At 30.0% G+C, this 19,244-nt stretch overlaps 1 protein-coding gene across 1 annotated transcript; it reads right to left on the bottom strand.

The window, feature by feature from the left end:
• Positions 1-13,171: 13,171 nt before the first annotated feature.
• On the bottom strand, positions 13,172-18,990 carry LOC120267023 (suppressor protein SRP40-like). Its single transcript, XM_039274703.1, has 7 exons — positions 18,694-18,990; positions 17,194-17,258; positions 16,668-16,711; positions 15,135-16,492; positions 14,149-14,232; positions 13,991-14,052; positions 13,172-13,481 (listed from the first exon to the last, which is right to left on the bottom strand). Exons 1-7 carry the CDS (start codon positions 18,961-18,963, stop codon positions 13,376-13,378), a joined length of 1,989 nt encoding a protein of 662 aa, XP_039130637.1. The 5' UTR covers positions 18,964-18,990; the 3' UTR covers positions 13,172-13,375.
• Positions 18,991-19,244: the final 254 nt, after the last annotated feature.

Raw genomic sequence — 19,244 nt, 5'->3', positions numbered from 1 at the left:
TTTAGGTAGATTTTAGGAATGGATTATGTAGACTACTGCTGAAATAGAAAAGTGACAATTTATTTAGCTCCCAAGTAAAATTAAAAGTTTAATTTATTTAACATAATGATTGAGGGTTCGCGGCTTATCTATATTTATAACAAAAAAAAATTCTGGAATTTTGAAAAAAATATGCCTAAAATATTAAAATTTATGCATATGTCCTATAATTAAGGTAGGGTTATTAGAAAACATAAGCAAGATAAAGCTAATATAAAATTATATTTTGGGTTTTTTTCTCTTTTCGTTTGAGTACCGAATATGTTTCCAAAATGATGTGGATGTTAAATTGGCATCTATGTCATTCTTTATTTATTTATTTTTTAAAAAAATTTAATTTCTCTTTATTATCTAAATCCTAAATTTAAACATTTAATCGTAAAAGATAAACATGTAAAATGATAAACCGAAAATCCCTTCCTAAACAATAAACTGGAAATCACAAACTTGTTTAGGATTTAGGGCATAGGATTTAGGGTTTAGGGCTTAAAATTTAGGGTTTAGAGTTTAGTATTTATTATTTAGGTTTTAAAATTTTAAATTTTTAGGGTATAGATTTTGTAGTATTTGGGTTTATGATTTTAGATATAGTTTTATAATTTTTTTTTTAATTTTAAGTATTTTTTAAAGCTTAGATTTGAAGTTTATATAAAAAAATAATGACTTAGATGTGGATGACAAGTTGGGCATCCACATTATTAAAAACTTATTCGGTAAATCGGTAAAAATAGCATCGCTCTTCTCGTTTATACAATTATACCCCACAAAATCTATGTTATCATGGTTAAATATAAATATCTATAAATTATTCAAAATTAATGGTGTACTTTAAGAAAAAAATAATTCCTACCGGTTTAAAATTTTAAAACTATAACCTATCCCAAACCAAACCCGTACCTAATCTCTATTTAAATTTCAAAATCTGTTAAGTACCACACCTGTTAAAATCCCTCCCAAAACCGTTAAATGTTTTAAATAGAAAAAAAGTCAAACATAATGAGATGTGGTATGCCATATTAGGTATATTTGTTAGTAGGATCAAGACATTTTAAATATTAGATAAAGAATATAACAACAAAGTTAGTCCAAATAATAGATGCAGATTGTTTAACTCAGTAGTTTTGAGTTCAAATATATATGTATGTAAAAAAAAAAAAACTATTGAAACTCTTTGGAGAGGTCTATTTTGATAAAAACATAGGGTCAGTTTGATTCGTTAAGGAGAACAGTACAAGCAGTATAGTACAGTATAAGCCGTTAGAGTACAACACAAGTGCTTGTGCTATTCTATGTTTGATTTTCATCGAACAGTACAAAATTTTTTATGCTGATTAATGTTTGATTTGCATAAGTACGGAACACAAAATAATAAATTACAATAATACCTTTTTACTATTCTATATTTGTTTTATAATAAAAAATATACAATAATATTTTATAAAAATCTTATCAAATTTTACGATGCCTAACAACATAACAACAAATTAAAAAATCAATATAATTTTAAAAATATTTAATCCAAACCAAACAAACTTTCATTAATATCTTAATCCTAAAAAGCAAATAAATTGATAGATAAATAAATAGATAAATAAATAAATAATTTTTTAAATATTTAAATAAATAAATAAAATAAATCATGTTATCACTTTTTGTAATGATTAGTGTAAATTTTAATTTTAAATAGGGACAATTTTGTCATTAGTTGTCATGTACTTCACTGAAATTTTTGTACCGTGGTTATGGTGGTACAAAAAAAATTAAGAAGTTATGCCGTACCGGTTGGGTAGTTTGTGCTGTACTTCAGCCCTATTTGCAAATCAAACACATAACAATAGAAGTTGTCTTGTCATGTCCCTTGAAATCGTGCGTATCAAACAGACTCATAATACCTATTACGTCTGACGATGTGGATTGATATTATATGACAAGCCAAGAGGTGACATGACAAAGAAAAATAACGTGGCATTGATGACTTGGCAAAAAGAAGGGGAGACTAGGATGATGATGTGGCTAATGTTGGTGTCATGGCATGAGAAGATACAAGAGTCAAAAGATCATGATTAAGTTTATGTTTAGTGATTTTCATCTCAATGGTTCATGTGATGATCAACTAATTTTTGAAAGTACTTCAAGATAAATGGATCTTTTCAAGAAGGGTAAGTTTTATTTAAGATATGTTTATCTGTCCTTGGTAAGATCCGGAATGATAAATCATATCTTTGATAAAATTTCTTTTAGGAAAGATCTATCTTAAAGAGAGTAAGAGGAATGTTCTATTGTTAAGCAAGAATAAAAGATTGCATGGAGCTTAGTTTGGTGTGAAACTATTTGAAGCCACAAACTAAGATAGGCAAGGACAAGCCAAGGTGATTATTAAGACCATATTTAACAACACAATTTGAAGGAAGATCCAAGAGCTAATTATGGGCGGAGCTATTCAAGGAGACTAATCATTTATGGGAGATTGATTGAAGATTACTTAAGATCCAAGCATGGATGATTGAAGATCATGCTTAAAGATATTGAAGGCTAAACTTGGATGAGATGAGATCGAGTTAAGTAACAACATTTTCATGAGTAAATAAAGATCATTTGGGAAGACCAAACTTGGACCAAGTTTGGAATGAAGATCGGGAGATCTTCGGTGACCATCTTTGGTGAGATGGTTGCATGTGCCTTGGTAGGCACATTCCTCAGAAAAGGAGACCTGCTGAAAATGACATGAGGAAGAAAGCAGCTGCAGGCAGGAGGAGCTCGGGTCGAGTCAACTGCTACGGGGTGGACTGAAGGAATCAGGAAGGTTGAAGGTCACAGATTCGAGTGCAACTGGCTAGAACTCAGTCATGTTCAGTAAGATGGGCAGTGTTGAACTGGGTGTTGCAACATCTAACTTTGGAATATGTCCAAGTTAGGAAGCCTCGGAGAATTCTAAAAGAGGAATGATCAAGTGGACGTCGGTGCGTCTATATAAAATATCGTGCTTGAAGATTTAGGATGAGCCACAAGTGAGAGACCCTTTGGTGATAGTTGAGGAGAGTGGGTATCGGTCAATCTTAAGAGGGTATTCTTTGTTTTAAGTGAGAAAGGGAGAGCTGTACTCTTTATCAAGATTGTCAGACCCGGCCCGGGCATTGACCCGTCTAAGGCCAGGGGTCAAGGGTCAATGGGTTCGACCGGGTCAAACCAGGGTTGAACCAGGTCAATAATAAAAATAAAAAATAATTATAATAATTAATAATGAGTAAATATAATATTAAAACCATAATTACAATATGAAAAACTACTTAATTTTGATATTTAAATTGATAAATTACTTTATATACTTTATAATTATATCATTTATTTTTATTTTTTTTAAATATTTACAAATATAATATGTTAATATATAATTATCGAACCTCTCTCGGTGTTTTTTATTTATTTATTTGTTTGTTGGTTGATTTTGTTATAATAGATAAGAAATTTAATTCACTAATTTTTATCCTTTTATGGATGATACATCTTATCAATAAATTATACAACTTACCTAGAATATTTTATTTTTATATTTTATAATAAAATTACACTCATTTATTGTTTTATTTTCTTAATAAATTAAATTTTTAGAAAGTATTTACATAATATATTAATAGATTTTATTTTTAAATGTTAATTTTGTTGGTATATTTATGTTATATATATATTGTAATTAAATTAAAAATTAATATTAATAAATATACATGATTTTGTGGTTTCTAATGAGAAAATAATAATACATTATTAAATATTGTAAAAAAAATTATAACATTATGACCCGGTTGAACCGCCCGTATGACTGGGTTAACTCCGGGTTTTTTCATACTCGGTTTAATGGGTATACCCGGGCCGGCCACATGGCCGGTTCTTGGTTTTTCCGGTTGAACCGGCCGGGCCGGTCCGGGTTTGACTACCTTGCTCTTTATTCTATCACATCTTTTAGTGGATTGTTTCTCCGAGCTTTGACCCTCAGATTGTAAGCAAGATTTTGCCGAACTGGGTCACCAACTTGTGTGTCTTTTTTCTCTTGCTTGATTGTGTGTGTGTGTTCCTTATTTCTAGTGAGTTTTTGAGTATCTCTTCTAATCACACTACCCATCGGAACCATCAATATCTCACCCTGATAAATGAATAATTTTAAAAAAAAATATTTCACATAGAGTAACAATTAAATATTTTCAAATACTAATATTAGTTACATAAATATTTATTTATTTTATTAAATATGAATAAAACATGCATAGAGGTGGAGTCAATCTCTCAACACAGTGGCGAAACCCGAAGGAAAATAAAGGGGATGCTCATATAAAAAATTATAAATTTTTTTTTGAAGTTTTTTTAATTAAAAAAAATATAATTAGATTAGTTGAAAGACATTTTTATTGTAGTTTGGCCGATCCAATTGTTGCAAAAAAAAAAACAATACATTTATAAATTTTTTTATGAAAGACAAAATAAAAAATTAAGGGGCTAAACAATAATTTTCATAAATATATTATAAAAATATATATTTATATAAATATTTTTTAAATATATATAATATCCTAACTAATAAAAATCACGAGTTTAATTTTTTTCTAATTTTTATTCTATATAAACTAATTTGTAATAAATGAAGGCTAAATAATAATTTTTTTGAAAAAAAATTCTTATATATTATATCAATCAATTTATAAAATATCTAAATAATAAATATTAATTTTGTTCCAAACACTATTTTTTAAATTATGGGTATTACTTTATAAAAAAAATTAAAATTTTTTGAAAAATAAAAATAAAGATACAATGAATTATTAATATATATATATATATATATATATATATAGAGAGAGAGTGAGTGAGAAGAGACTTCAAAGAGGGGGTGCTTCCAAGTTCCGACTCCCTCCAAAATATATATATATATATATATATATATATATATATATATATATAGTATTTTTTGGTTGGAGCCAATGGGGTGCTCAACTGCCCCCCCTAAATCTCTAATCTGTCTCAACCCTAATTTTTTTTAAAAAAATAGGTCCTATTAAATTTTAGATAAATCGAGTATTTATTAAATTCATAACAATTGCTATTATTCACAAAGCACGCAACTAAACAATCTTATGAAGTTTTATTGGGTAAAATTATCATATATTATACCGCTTTCAGTGACATCACCATCTCCAAAAAGCAGAAAAAGAAAGTGAAAAGATGCCTTCAAACCCTAACATGAACAAAAAAGAAAAGCTAACCCTAATAATATTTAAAATCTTAATCACGGACGGCAGAACCCTACATCCCTTTTCTTTGTAGTAAGACATTCCCATCATCATCACCTCTTCCCTTCTCCCCAAAACCCACCAACATACTTTCACTTATCCTCTTGGGTTTCCAATTTTCAAAACCCTAGATTTAGTGGGGGATTAAAAAAGATGCCTAAGTTTTTAACTTGTTGTGTGGGTTAATTGTGATTGGTTTTTGTTTTATCTTAAGAAATGATGGGCTTTTGTTTTATCTTAAGAACTTATCTTGTTTGTTTCATTCCCTATAAACTTTGTTATCAAGAGCTAAACTTAAGTGGTTTCATATTAAATTTATAGAACTATGGGTTTAAATGCATTGTGAAAACAAATATGAGAGATTAACTTTAATTAAGAAAATATTGTAATAATTATAAAATTAATATATTCAAATATGTAAAATCTAAATTTTATATTTTAAAAAAAATTAATTTTGCTTTTTCTTTATTTTCCCCCATTTTTGTCCCTGACCTCATTGAGGTTTGTTTAATCTTATGCTTGGCCAAACAAGCTCATGCAAGCTAGCCAAGAGTAGAGTAAAAATTTTAGGAGGTCACCGTACTATAACTATTTTTCATTTTGCTCACTAAATTTCAATTTGTTTCTTTTTAGTCATCCTACACTGATTTTTTTTTCTCCAGGAGGTCACCCATGAAAATCCGGTGAAAAAAGCTGAGTTGACCACCGGAATTGGCTGAGTTGGCTTGGATACGTCACCAAGCCAACTTAGCCAAACCAAGCCAGCTCAATCGATTCGTTGGCAGTTTCGACTTTTTGACGAATTTTTATAGGGTGATCTTCGGGTGAAAAGAAAAAAAGTATGGGATGATTAAAAGACAATGAAATCTAGTGAGCAAATGAAAAATGATTGTACGATGACCTCCTAAAAATTTTTCTCATAAGCATTAAATAAAGATATCTGAGAGAAGAAAAATAAAAATATAATTTTGTAAAAAGGATTGATTTGGGATCTATCCTAATTTGGTATGGATTAAGGATGAATATATATATATATATATATATATATATATATATATATATATATATATATATATATATATATATATATATATATATATATCTTAAAAAAAAAAAAAGATTTTCACTTGCATACATTATTTTGAGTTCTTATCAACAAAGAGAAAACAAATTAAAATAAAAATAAAACCAAACATGTCCCATTAAATGATAACTATAGTGAATATATTTTATCAAGTAATTAATTATTTTCCCTTATAAAATAATTTGGTCATACATGCATTTAATATGCAATCAATTTACATTTGATGATTCATTCCCACATTAAATTGCCTCAAATTTCATCCACAAATGCAAAAGCAAAGTCAAGAGAAAGAATGAGAGCAACACTTCAAATTAAAGTGTTCTTATTTTTCATTGTTATCCATGTCAAGCTTTTCTCATTAAACACATTTTCCACTAATAGTACAATTCACTTAGGTGGCATATTAATTAGCATCACAGTTGGTATATATATATATATATATATATATATATATATATATATATATATATATATATATATATATATATATAATTACAACATGATTTTTTTATGTCATATTTCTTAACAAAATATTTATTATATTGTTACTGTGTCGGTTGTTTGTAATTTGGAAGTGATTATCATGTAATTATGGACCAATAATATTTTTATTTTAAAATTACCATTTTTTTTTACAATCATATACATTGTTTTATTTTAAAACAATGTATATGAGATTTTCATAACTTCAAGTAGTATAAACTATTTATTTAATATATATATATATATATATTAACAATTTTAATTCGCCATGATATAAAAAAAATTATTTTAATGCGTAATCAATAATAATCTAAGATCATAAGAATCTATTTCCGTGTAAATTCAAATTCCAAACCCTTCTGCAGACAACCAATCCTTCCTAGAATTCCATCATTTTATAAATTTAAACAAACATTTCCTTGTGTATAAACATAATATTAAATATTTTCTTAATATTTGTTTAAGTGTGGAGAACTATTATAAGCATTGTATTTATTTAATATATTTCCATCTTCTTTCCTCTCATCGTCTCCTCTGGTTGTGACTCTTGATACTATTGAAGCCTAAAACAAGCTTCTTTGGCCTGATGTAAGTAGTTTCGGTAAATTTTTCATGTGTGTATTATACTATAGTTAATTTACATTTTAAGCATCGAACTTCAATTTATATTATTTTAGTTACACGGCTTTAATTTGTACAGCTTTAATTTGTGTTCATCGAAAGAGAATCAAAGGGATTCTTTGGAGAATTTGATGACATATATATCAAATTTGGTACATCAACACTAGTTCATGCGTTTTCTACATGCGTGAATATGTCACATCATTAAAAAGAGTTACATGGTTATTCTTATTGACTAGTTCATTAGGCCGACATGATATGTGTAGTGTCAATAAAAGTAGCCCGTGGCTCTCTTTGATAACATGCCACATCCGCATATGCAGATGGTATACCATATTTGGGTATCTTGACAAATTCATCATACATGTCATTAAATTCTCCATGAAATTCTCTTGGTACCCTCCTGATAAACATAAATTAAAGTTAAGCGACCAAAATAATATAAATTGGAGTTTGATATTCAAAATAAAAAATGACCATAGTACGATATTTACTCAAGATATTTAACCAATAGGTGATCGATTTACAAATAAGGCTTACAAAATTATCGCGATTATTGTATATTCACTCATTAACAAATTGGTGATTAGTGGTGATAATTCTAGTACTATATAATAAGTGAAGACACATTTGCATCAATAGTTTGAGATGAAGATCTTAATCCTCTATTTTATTTTCTTGATCATGAGATTATGTTCTCAAAAGTAGATCTCTCTCATCATCATTGAAGTACATTACTTATTTAATTATTTGTGCTTATTAATCTGATACTTAGAATGTTGATACATCCAATGGAGCTCCGTTAGAAGATTGGACCAAATGACGGTGATTTTATTTAACCCCTCCGTAGAGAAGGTTGGTGAGCTTGTTTATCTTACTATATATATATTTCAATTATATATTACTCATGCAATTCATGTAGTTATCAATCTTTTAGGCATCTTAATATAATTAAATACCAGAAATTTAAAATAGATATTTTTAAACATTACGTAGACAAATTGGTAACAAAAGGTTTAGATGAATCTAGAAAATTATGCTACAAAAATTCTATATTTGAATATATTTGCATGACCGGAAATAAAACACCATCATGATCTTGACTATTAAGTATTAACCCAATTTTATCATATTTAGATTAAACTTGATGTTTCTTTAAGATCAACTCCATTGTCAAGAAATTGATTAATTGGTAAAGATACATGATTTGGTAACAAATAAAATATTCATCTGGAATTTTTTCAGTCCAAAAATATTTATTTTATAAAATAAACATTTCTAGGATAAATGGTGACGTTTGTACAAGTGTACAAAAATTAAAATAATAATAATTGTAGAACTTTTTCATAAGAAAAATTAAACTATCCTATAGTTTTTAAGTTAAAAGAAATTATATTTTCCCCCTATATAAACCTATTTTTTTTAATTATCAAAATAATTCTATGTAAAATAAATTTTAAAAATCACATCAAGTCATCACCTAACAAATGAATAGACCTTTTAAAAATACTAAGATAATATTTTTTTAATTTTTTTTAAGTCATTATGATTTTTTTTTAAAGTTATATTTTTTTCAACCGCATCTCTTTCGAAAAAATGTCATTGTTGTTATAATTTTAAAATAATAATACATCTTCTTCATTCTTAAGCCCTTTTTTTAACAATAATAATAATTTTGAACATTTGTATATTTTTTCATCTAGTACTAAGTTCACAGTTTTACCAATCTGTGCCTACACTAAGATGATTTCATCTATAGAACGATGGATAGTATACTAACCAAAGATTAGACATAGACGTATACACATGGATAGAAACCCTGATTCTATTATGCATAATTTTATACTTTTTATGTAAACAATTTAGACATTATAGAACTAGTTGTCCAACACGAGGTAAAAATGTGTAATGTAAAAAAATTGATGGATATATTTTTTATTTACACTTGCATGTAATTATTATTGTTTAAACTACAAACAAGTTGGTCATAATAATAATAATAATAATAATAATAATAATAATAATAACATATTCCTAAAAAATAAATGCGTTGAAAACATTTATATAACTTTTAAAAAATAATAACTTAGAAAATGTTTAAAAAGACAAAAAAAAAATTTTTTTTGTGATTTTTTGAAAGAGAAGAGTGTCCACGAAAAAAATCAATATCTTAGAGGCTATTTGATTCGTGGTAATGATATATTACTACATAACAAGATTACCATGATAATATGAGTGAATGTATATAGGTTGAGAATATTGTGGTAATTTGATGTAACCATGTTTGGTTGGGAACTCATATTATCGGAAATAATTCATTACCGTATTTGGTTGTCATGGTAATCAATTGGCTAAAATATAAAAAAAGTTATAACTAAGATTATCACGGTAACCCAAGGTAGACACTAAATTTGGTGGTAATAGAATTACCAACTTTTTTGGTAATATTTATAAGTTGACAATGTGATATTACCATCTAGATTACCACCAGTGCAATGCCAAACGCGGTAATATTTTCAGATTAATACGTAACACGTGGTAATCTTTCTACGTTACCGTAAACTAAACGGACCCTTAGTATTTTTAAAATATATAGTTATTACTTAGGTCACGATATGACTTGATGTGATGTTTTGAAATCGATGTTAACATGAGATTATTTTGATTATTAAAAAAACTAGAGGGGTTATATCATTAAAAAAAAAAAACTGCATGCTTTTATATACAAAAATATTTATCTTATTATAAGAAGTATATATATTATAAGTTTTTTTTTTAAAAAAAAATTAGTAAAAGACACAAATGACATGAACAAATCTAAATAGCCCCAAAATAATAAATTATAATAAAAAAAGAAACCAAATAAAATAAAATAAAATAAAATAGGATTAAGGTATGGCCCAAACTCATTAATGAGCCTTTAATTACACTGGTTTAGCTGCCGATTAATTTAGCATGGTCGGCGATACTCAATTATTTATTTATTTATTTATTTATTTTAGAAAAATAAAAAAAAAATAGTCAAAGGATTCACATGGCAAATCAAAACACATCTTTGTGTCCAAATTGCTTTGCGTGATTTTGGGGACAAAATTCATGTTTTTCATTCTTCTTCATTTGACCAAAAATGCATGTTTTTGAATGCAAATTGAATAAAAAGCAATGAATGTTAGGTAAGGCCACCACCATTCCTCACATTCTTTCTCATTTTCTCTTATTTTATTTAATTGAATTAAATTAAATTTTATTTAATTTATTGGGTTGGTTTTTAGAGTTCCAAAAAGATGTAGAACTTTATTATGTGTATTTTTTTAAATTTAAAAAGTGAATATTATTTTGATGTCATTGGTCAAAGTGAGCTAACAAACCTTTTTTGAATTCAAAGTCATAGGAGGGACGGTTGTTCAAAATAAATTCAGACAATATTTATTTATTTATTTTTGGAATTTTAATTTAATTATGTTAAGGAAAAAAAAATTTATGTCAAGAATGACCAACTACTTAGATTTAATATCAATTAAAATTAGTAAAAACAAGTTATAATAGCGAAATTACAATAACTATTAATAAAATTTAGTGCAAAAAAGCCATTATTATTTCTAGCACTAAATTTGATATACAATTCAAATATATAATTACTTTATTACTTTTTTTTTTTTTTTAACTTATATGTGAATTAAAGCTGAAGATGATGGTGATACGGCCCAAAAGCTACCCAAATTGTTTTAGTCTCGATGTAGTATATTTTTCTAAATTTTTAAAAGTTTTTTAAAAAATATTAATCAGGTAATGCCACTCTCAAATTAAAAAGAGCTCATCTATGATTATTTTAGTTTACTATTAATATTAATTAATTATCTATCAGTATAATTAATTTACTTTTTTTTCGAAAAAGATTTAGTAGTTAGTAATATTTCAGATCTATTTTGATCTGACCTTTTCAAGTAACTACATGTTTATCACATTTTCATAATTAATTTATGTAAACAGTTTCAACAAATTATATATATATATATATATATTTTAAGGGGTGTGAGTACTGTATACCTATGCTCCTTCACTCAGTTAGGCTATAACCCAGCTCACACTAGGACTGAGTTGCAAGTCCACACTAACAGTTAGGACCCTTAACACCACTGAGTCTAGCATGTTTTGAACTCGGATAATGAGATCCCACAAATCATGTCTTTTGTAATGGGTCAGTGCTACTGAACCAAAGATCCTTTAGTTAAATTATGAATTTCCTATTCCATCAACATTTGTTAGTTTAAATCGAATAACAATATAGGTAAATAAGTATATATGTATAGATGCCACGTTTTCTATAAACGTCCATAGAATCCAATTTTTCAGGTGTTTGTGTTTCAGATGTTGAATTTCAAATCATCTCCCCATTCCAACAGTGCACATATATAGATACCCCACCACCCGTTGTTGTTGCTAGTACATGGTTTGACTGCTGTTGCTAGATCCAGTTGTGTCTGTATCTCTCTATTTCTAACTTTTCCCGTGGACGTTTGTAAACAGTAGTGCCCATGAATAGTGTCTGTTGCTATACCAAATTGTGTTTGTCTCTCAATCACTTTTCCCAACATACGGGCACTCGCAATTGACGTATAGTCATATATATATATATATATATATATATATATATATATATATATATATATATATATAACCATTTTACAAGACATACATTACATAATACATAAGAAAATGCTAAACTTCTGAATACTTATTCATATCTTTTTAAAAAAAAAATTAAAAAGCTTTGATTTCAAATAATATATCCGTGTTTTTAATTAAAAAAAATAATAATAATTTCTTCTTTAAAACTAGTAATTCAAATCTGTAACTTCAGAGGATCCCTTAATGTACAAATTTAATGACCAACGACCTGCGAGTCTATTGGTACACGGGTCACCGATAGAGCTCTCACCGAGTGGTGAGAGTTCGATTCTCGGCCGAGGGCATATTTCTGGGAGATGTAAATAGTGATTGTGTATGAGTGGTTTCAGCGCTCATGTGAGCGCGGTCTCGTCCCCACTTATTCTACCGAGGCTTGTGCACGTCCCTGGGGTCTCTAGTGGGTTCGCCCCGCTCCTCTTCCCCCAATGTACAAATTTAATGAACAAATTAAATTCAAGAACATTATCCAGCAGCCAAGATTCTTTTTGTGACAAAATTCAGTCAATTTCATTTCAAATAATTAAATTTGCAGTTCACAAACTAATAAGACATGCAATTCAACAATCAGATCAGAATTCATCAAATTTCTTATCAGTTTAGCAACAGTGATTTCACTAGTAGATGATCAGGATGAATGAACAATCATGAAAACAAAATGAATTCATCTGCAGAATTCATCAAATTGCTGCAGCTCATTAAGGCTCAAGTAATTTGGCAAAAGAATAGTTTCTGATGTCACTTGCAGTTTGAATTTACAATCTATGAAATTGAACATAGAGATGACAAAATTTATTTGCAGACTTCATCAAATTGCTGCAATTCAAGTACAACAGGGTACTTTGGCAAAAGAGATTACATATGTCAGTATCAGATTGAATTTACACATTTGTGAAAATTAACATAGAGATAACATAATGCATGTATGATAAAGCACAATAACTTTAAAGAATCACAAGTTATGAGAAGAAGGTTTTGGAAAAGTTGGAAAATCGATTTCGAACATAATTTATAAAGTACAGGTTTACATAGGACAACAAAGATTTCACAAATACATAATTAAAAATATAGGCATCATATCAATCATGTAAAAATTGCCAAGGGAAATCAAGAGTTTCCGATTTAAGAAAAAATTATGCAATTCACCAGACAAAAATCAATCTGCTTGTTTTGCAGATGTTACTCATTCATCATCAGAGTAATTGAACTTGACTGAATGTGATTGTAGGTCAATCAGCCCTCCGCGATAAGTCCCACGTTTTTTCTTGGTCTTTTCATGCCTGAAATCCCTGTGAATAATAAAATAACAAGTTATAAAAAAAAAAAAAAAAACTTTATTTGCTTTCTCATAATTGAAAACATTCTTCAATGGGGTCAGAGAACCAAAATGAAAGCCTGCATCCATTCTAGGAATCAATAGCTATTACACATCGGTTCCAGTCGTATTTTATTATCAGGAAGCAAAGATCCTATTAAGGAATTCAGAATTTCAAGGTGACAGACTGGTGAAGATGTCCACTGTACCATTCATTCTTAAATCAATGAAGCAAATAAATTAGCCAATCTTCAACATCCACATTAAATTACAAGTTAAAAAAGAATATATTATAGCTATCAGGCATGGCACAACTTTAGGGAGTCCAAGAAAAAATTGCAAGGTTTCAAAATAATAAGGGACTGAAAATCACATGTAAAAAGATAATTTCCTCATATAGCATATTGATAATAAAATCTTTTGGAGGTCCAACGAACATGCAAGATATCTAGATTATGGAATTGAATAACGATATGGAAGTACCTCCCCTTAACTTGCCCAAGGACTTCTTGTGCCTTTGCACCATACCCAATGTCTGCACCACCCTGCCAGATTGGCACCAAAAGAGAGAAAGAGTCAGAAAATTAGGGCTATATAATGGTTACATACAGAAACACATTAGTTAAAAAACTAGAGAGTACCTTAGCCCAGTAAGAATTATCTTGAAGTCTTTCATCAGCAAACTTCACCTCATCAATCTTTACTCTTTGAAAAGCTGTTTTTGGCTACAAAAATAGAAAGAGAAAGCTACTGTATGTCAATTTTAACAAATTGAGAGAGACTTTTGGATTTGTTAATTCACATTCCAAGGAATTCACTTCTCATTTAGCTAGAGGCAAGCTATACTTAGAATTTGTGTTCTGAAAGTAAAGACACCAAAATTGAAGGAGATCTGAGCATACAAATTCTCAAAATGGATTATAAATGATTATAGAGTACAACTAAACCATGTTGCTGCTGCCACAAGCCACAAGCTTTGCATCTTAATGTTAAACTGGAATTTCTCAATGGAATGTTTTTTAATCCTTGGCTATTAAATGACTCATTTGGGCAAAGGAATGCAACCAGAACAAAAATCTACCAAGCATTCAAACTTCAGACAGATATTACAACAAAATCTAATTTTCTGTGCTTAAGAGAATTCAAAATTATAAACAATCCAACTTTGAAAGACCTACTCCACAGTGGCAAAAATGCGGAAGTGCACAACTTGGCACCTAGTCAAGTGGCCATTCTGTGTTTTTAGAACTACCCACAGCTTATTAAATATATAAGAAATATGAAAAGACAATTACCAATAACATATGCAGGCCAAAGTCTGATGATAGAGAAATTACCTATTTTATAAGATTAAGAAGGATTCTTTAGACATTCAGAACGAATTGCTTAAAGATAGAGAGTCATTCTACAACTGTTAACGGCTGTTTGTGCTTTATTACACCAAATAAATTATCGTCATAGCATCATTGCAGATACCTAGAAGCTATAATCAGCAGAAAGTATACTCTACATGAGGATAATCATCGTACTCCTTTAATTGCAATCCAAGTGGCTTTGCAGAACAGGATGTAGAAAGATAATTGAGACAAGCAATCTAAAGTAATAAAACTGCAAAAAATCTACATACCTCAACGGAATGGCTTTCTATCTTCATTGACTTTGCTGAGATACTACCTTCCTTTACATTCTTCACAAGAACTGCATCCACTAACTCATTTCCTATTTTGTTCTCTGAATCTTGAGCAACAGTGCCATATTTATTCAGAGAACTACTAAAAATCTCTTTAGAAGATGAATCTGCTAAATTGTGCTTATTTTCGTCTGTTTTCTGCCTTTTGCTAAGGATGTTGCAGCCATTTTCTGCGAGAGATACGTTGGCCTTTTGAGGTATACCTATTTCTTTATCATCTTTGCCACCAAGAGATCTGCTTTGCTTGGACTCAACAGTTTCAGCATTATCAATCGCCAATTCAGTCCCCTCAGATGATGATCTTTTTCTCTTCTTGGAAACTTTGCTATCAATATTATCAGTTTGCATTCTAGGCTCAGATTTCCTCAAATCAACTTGAACTTCATGATCAGTACCATTTTCTTTTTTACTGTCATTAAATGTTCCTCCATTTAACTGATCAGAGGTCATAGCATGATGATCTCCAGAAGATGTCTTCTCTTTCTTTTTCTTCTTATCCTTCCTTTTAGAGTCTAACTTCTCTGATGGATTCTCAGTAAATGCATGTTTAGCTACAGAATCAATGTTTCCTTTAATCCGCTCAGCAACTAAATCAAGGTTTTCTTTTCTTTTCCCTTTCTTTTCACCTTCATAGTTTACATCAGAATCCACTGACAAAGTATCAGAATTCTTTGTAACAGACTTTGAGCCCTTGATTTTCTCTTTAATCACATTCTGGATTATTCCAGGGTCACTGCTGTCAGAATTCTTCTCATGATTATCAATCACTTTGTGCTTTTTCTTTTTCTTCTCCTTATCAGCTACATTAGACTGTGGCAACTGACTTTCATGGTCACCGTCATTAGCTCTCCCACAGCCAGTTTCTATTGGAATTTTCTGATTAGTTTCACCAGCAGAGTCAGAAACCAACTTTCTTTTTTTCTCATCTTTGATTTCCACAAGGGCATCCTCCACGGAAGTTTTGTTTTTTGATTTTTCCTGATCAGAGTTTGATTTCTTTGAGTCTGTTTTAACTTCCAAGTCCTTTGCTTTTTGTTGCTTTTTGTGGATCTCAGCACAGGCATCTTCAGGAGTAAACGATTTTGATTTCTTTCCCTTGGACTTTACCTGTAACCCATTTAATGGTTCTTCTGATATCTTGCCCTCTGTGTCAACACCTTTGCCAGATTCATTATCTTCTACTTTTTCATCTACCACTCTGCTACCCTTCTTTCTTTTTTTCTCATTGATATGATGAGAGGCATCAAGTGCAGTCTCTTCTTCATCCCTTTTAATAATCCCATTTTCATTCATACCTGTCAAGTTTCATGATATTTGGTTCAGGAGCCAGAGCTGGTACTAAGGATAGCAGGAAGCAGAAACAAGAGAAAGGAAGTAAAAAAGACATTCCTTCCCATCACTGAGCTGTTTTCCTAGTCATAATATGTCAGGATGGAACAGACACTATAAGTAATAGACTTAAGGGCGTACCTTGGTCTCTGCACCACTCAATGCCAAATTTTTCCAGGCCATCACTGCATAATTTTTCAGAGAAGCAAAATTCAAATCATAAGTAGAGTATTCAAATATGCTTTATCAATCCTAACAATATCAAAGTCCATTTCTCCCTTGACTGAAACAACTGGAAAAGAACTGCTGTGGCAGATACAAAGGAATAAACATAACAGGACAAATATTTCATGACAAAGGGATAGAAGTACTAAGAACCCCAGAGGTCATTAACTGTGGTCCTTACATCTTGTTTTCTGGATTATAAAACAAATCATTATCAATGGGAAGGGATTCATGCGATCTACAACTCCCTGAATGCAAAAAGGTTCGTGCTATTGAAGATAGACATTGATGTTTCTTTTCCAAGTTCTAAAGACCTAATAGCACCATGGATACAGATACTAATGATGTTTCATTACAATTGTTAACTGCTCTATCAGGGATGAAATCTAACGTAATTTGTGATCAATATTATATGCAATGCATTACAAATCATATAATGCACCTTGACTCCAAAATATTCAAAATCACTTCTTCCAGTTTCAAAGTAGAAGCCTTACAACCATCAATCTGCAAGAGAATATAAAGCTTTGGTTAGAGGCTAATTTATGGATCCAATTTTCTTTTTACACTATTTTGCTGTTCTGAATGAAAGAATGCTTTTACATAATAACCACATGAACACAAGTACATATTAAATAGACAAATCCATTCACACAATGTTCCTCCTGGGTCACACAAACCTAAGAAGAAAATAAAGGTCTGCAGAAGGTCTGAAAGCAATAAAATACCTTATCTCACTACAACATACCCAATTGTATGTTTACATCCAAAATTTTTAAAACCCAAGAATATGACAATCTAATAAATTGAAAAGCATGTATCCCCAGCAAGATGATTTTCAGAACATCATCTTGCAAGACTTTGAAGATATTTTCATGGAACTAAGTCAAAAGGCACTCAAATCACTGCAGTCCTGAAATTGTAAGCAAGAGAGCTTGAAGCAGCTCCACACATACCAACAGATCTCAATTTTGAACAGATCATAGCTTCTGTTTTCCACTTCATATGCTTGACCTATCAAAAACTAAATCTTAGTACAATGGCATGCTGTACTTGCCAACTGTTCTCAGCATTGCAATTGTAACTTAATTCATATAGGTAACCACAAATAATTTCTTTTGTTTATTCATAAAGCATAGCACCATACTTTTCCAATTGAGGAAAAATTTGGATAAAAGTAGGGACTATAAATAGAAATTCTCCAATATGCTACAAAGCTAGCAAGCAAGTGCCATGCAGTTCCTGCAAATAACAAGGTACCTCCACTCCATCAAAAGATTCAATTTTTACGCTCCTTTTCAACAAAAGAAGACAAAAGGTAAGTTCATTATTTGTGTCAAATTCACTACTGCCATTTTCTCAAAAAGCAAGTAATGCCAATTAATAGAGTTACACTGCTTGCGCCATTTGAACACCATTCATATTATAGGAGGAAAGACAAAATCAAACAGTAGTAAATCCACTTGATGAAAAAGCCCTTCAAATTAAGGCAATGAGATGTCAGCAAAATATTTTAGAACAAGTTAAGCAAATCTTTTGATTCTCAATTAAATCCAAATGAACTGATATTTATTTTTATATTCTTAAGATTTCAGATCATTTTCTATTAGTACAAATCCAATATCAGCAGATTACTATAAAAGGCTCAAAATAAGTACACAATAAGGGAGTTTCATGGGTGGGCTCATCATTACAGATAGAAATGAACATTGACACCCTGTTCTACATGATCAATGGTTCAGTGTGGAACAAGCATCAATCTTTCTAATTGGGAAAAAAAAATTCAAATTGGATGCTTCAAGAAGCACCTTATCACAGAAAGATTAGAATTTTTTTTCTCTCTCTCTAAATAGAAGCATTGCAAGCTGACTAGGGTTAGCTAAACACCCCAAAAACCCTAATCAACCCAAGTTTCAATGAAGGACACGGGTGTGAGCGTTACCTCGAGTTGGGCCTCGGATTGGAGAGCGGAAAGGGTCTTTGAGAAGCCGTTTCTCTCCAGGTAAGAAGCGATGGCGTTCAAAAGGGTAAGCTTCACCTCCTCCTTCCTCTTGTGCTTCTTCTCCTTCTTCTCCTTCTCAGCCTTCTTGATGGTCTTCTTCTCCATAGTTTGGCTCTCCTTGTAGTGCTTCTCGAGCATAATCTGGCGAGGAACGAAGGGAACAACAAGGAGGGAGGGTGATGCGATGAGCCGCTTGGCGGCTTCCAGCATGAGCAGCTGCAATGGCGGATGAGTAGGCCTTTGTAGGGTTTATTAGCTCTTCTTAAAAGATAATAATAATAATAATAATAATAATAATAATAATAATAATAATAATATTTATTTATTTTTGTATATTATAAAGTGAGTTTTATTATTAATGCTAAAATTATATCCCAAATATTTATTATGGTCCTGATGCTAAGGCAATTATTAATTTAGTTCTTTAATTTTATGTATTCATTTTAAAAATTTGGTTAATCAATAAGTGAATTTTGTGTAATGCAATTATT

Source organism: Dioscorea cayenensis, chromosome 8 (assembly GCF_009730915.1).
Source record: "Dioscorea cayenensis subsp. rotundata cultivar TDr96_F1 chromosome 8, TDr96_F1_v2_PseudoChromosome.rev07_lg8_w22 25.fasta, whole genome shotgun sequence".
In the NCBI taxonomy this organism is placed as follows: domain Eukaryota; kingdom Viridiplantae; phylum Streptophyta; class Magnoliopsida; order Dioscoreales; family Dioscoreaceae; genus Dioscorea; species Dioscorea cayenensis.
The sequence above is the reverse complement of the archived record's forward strand: the minus strand, read 5'-3'. Positions and strand labels throughout refer to the sequence as shown.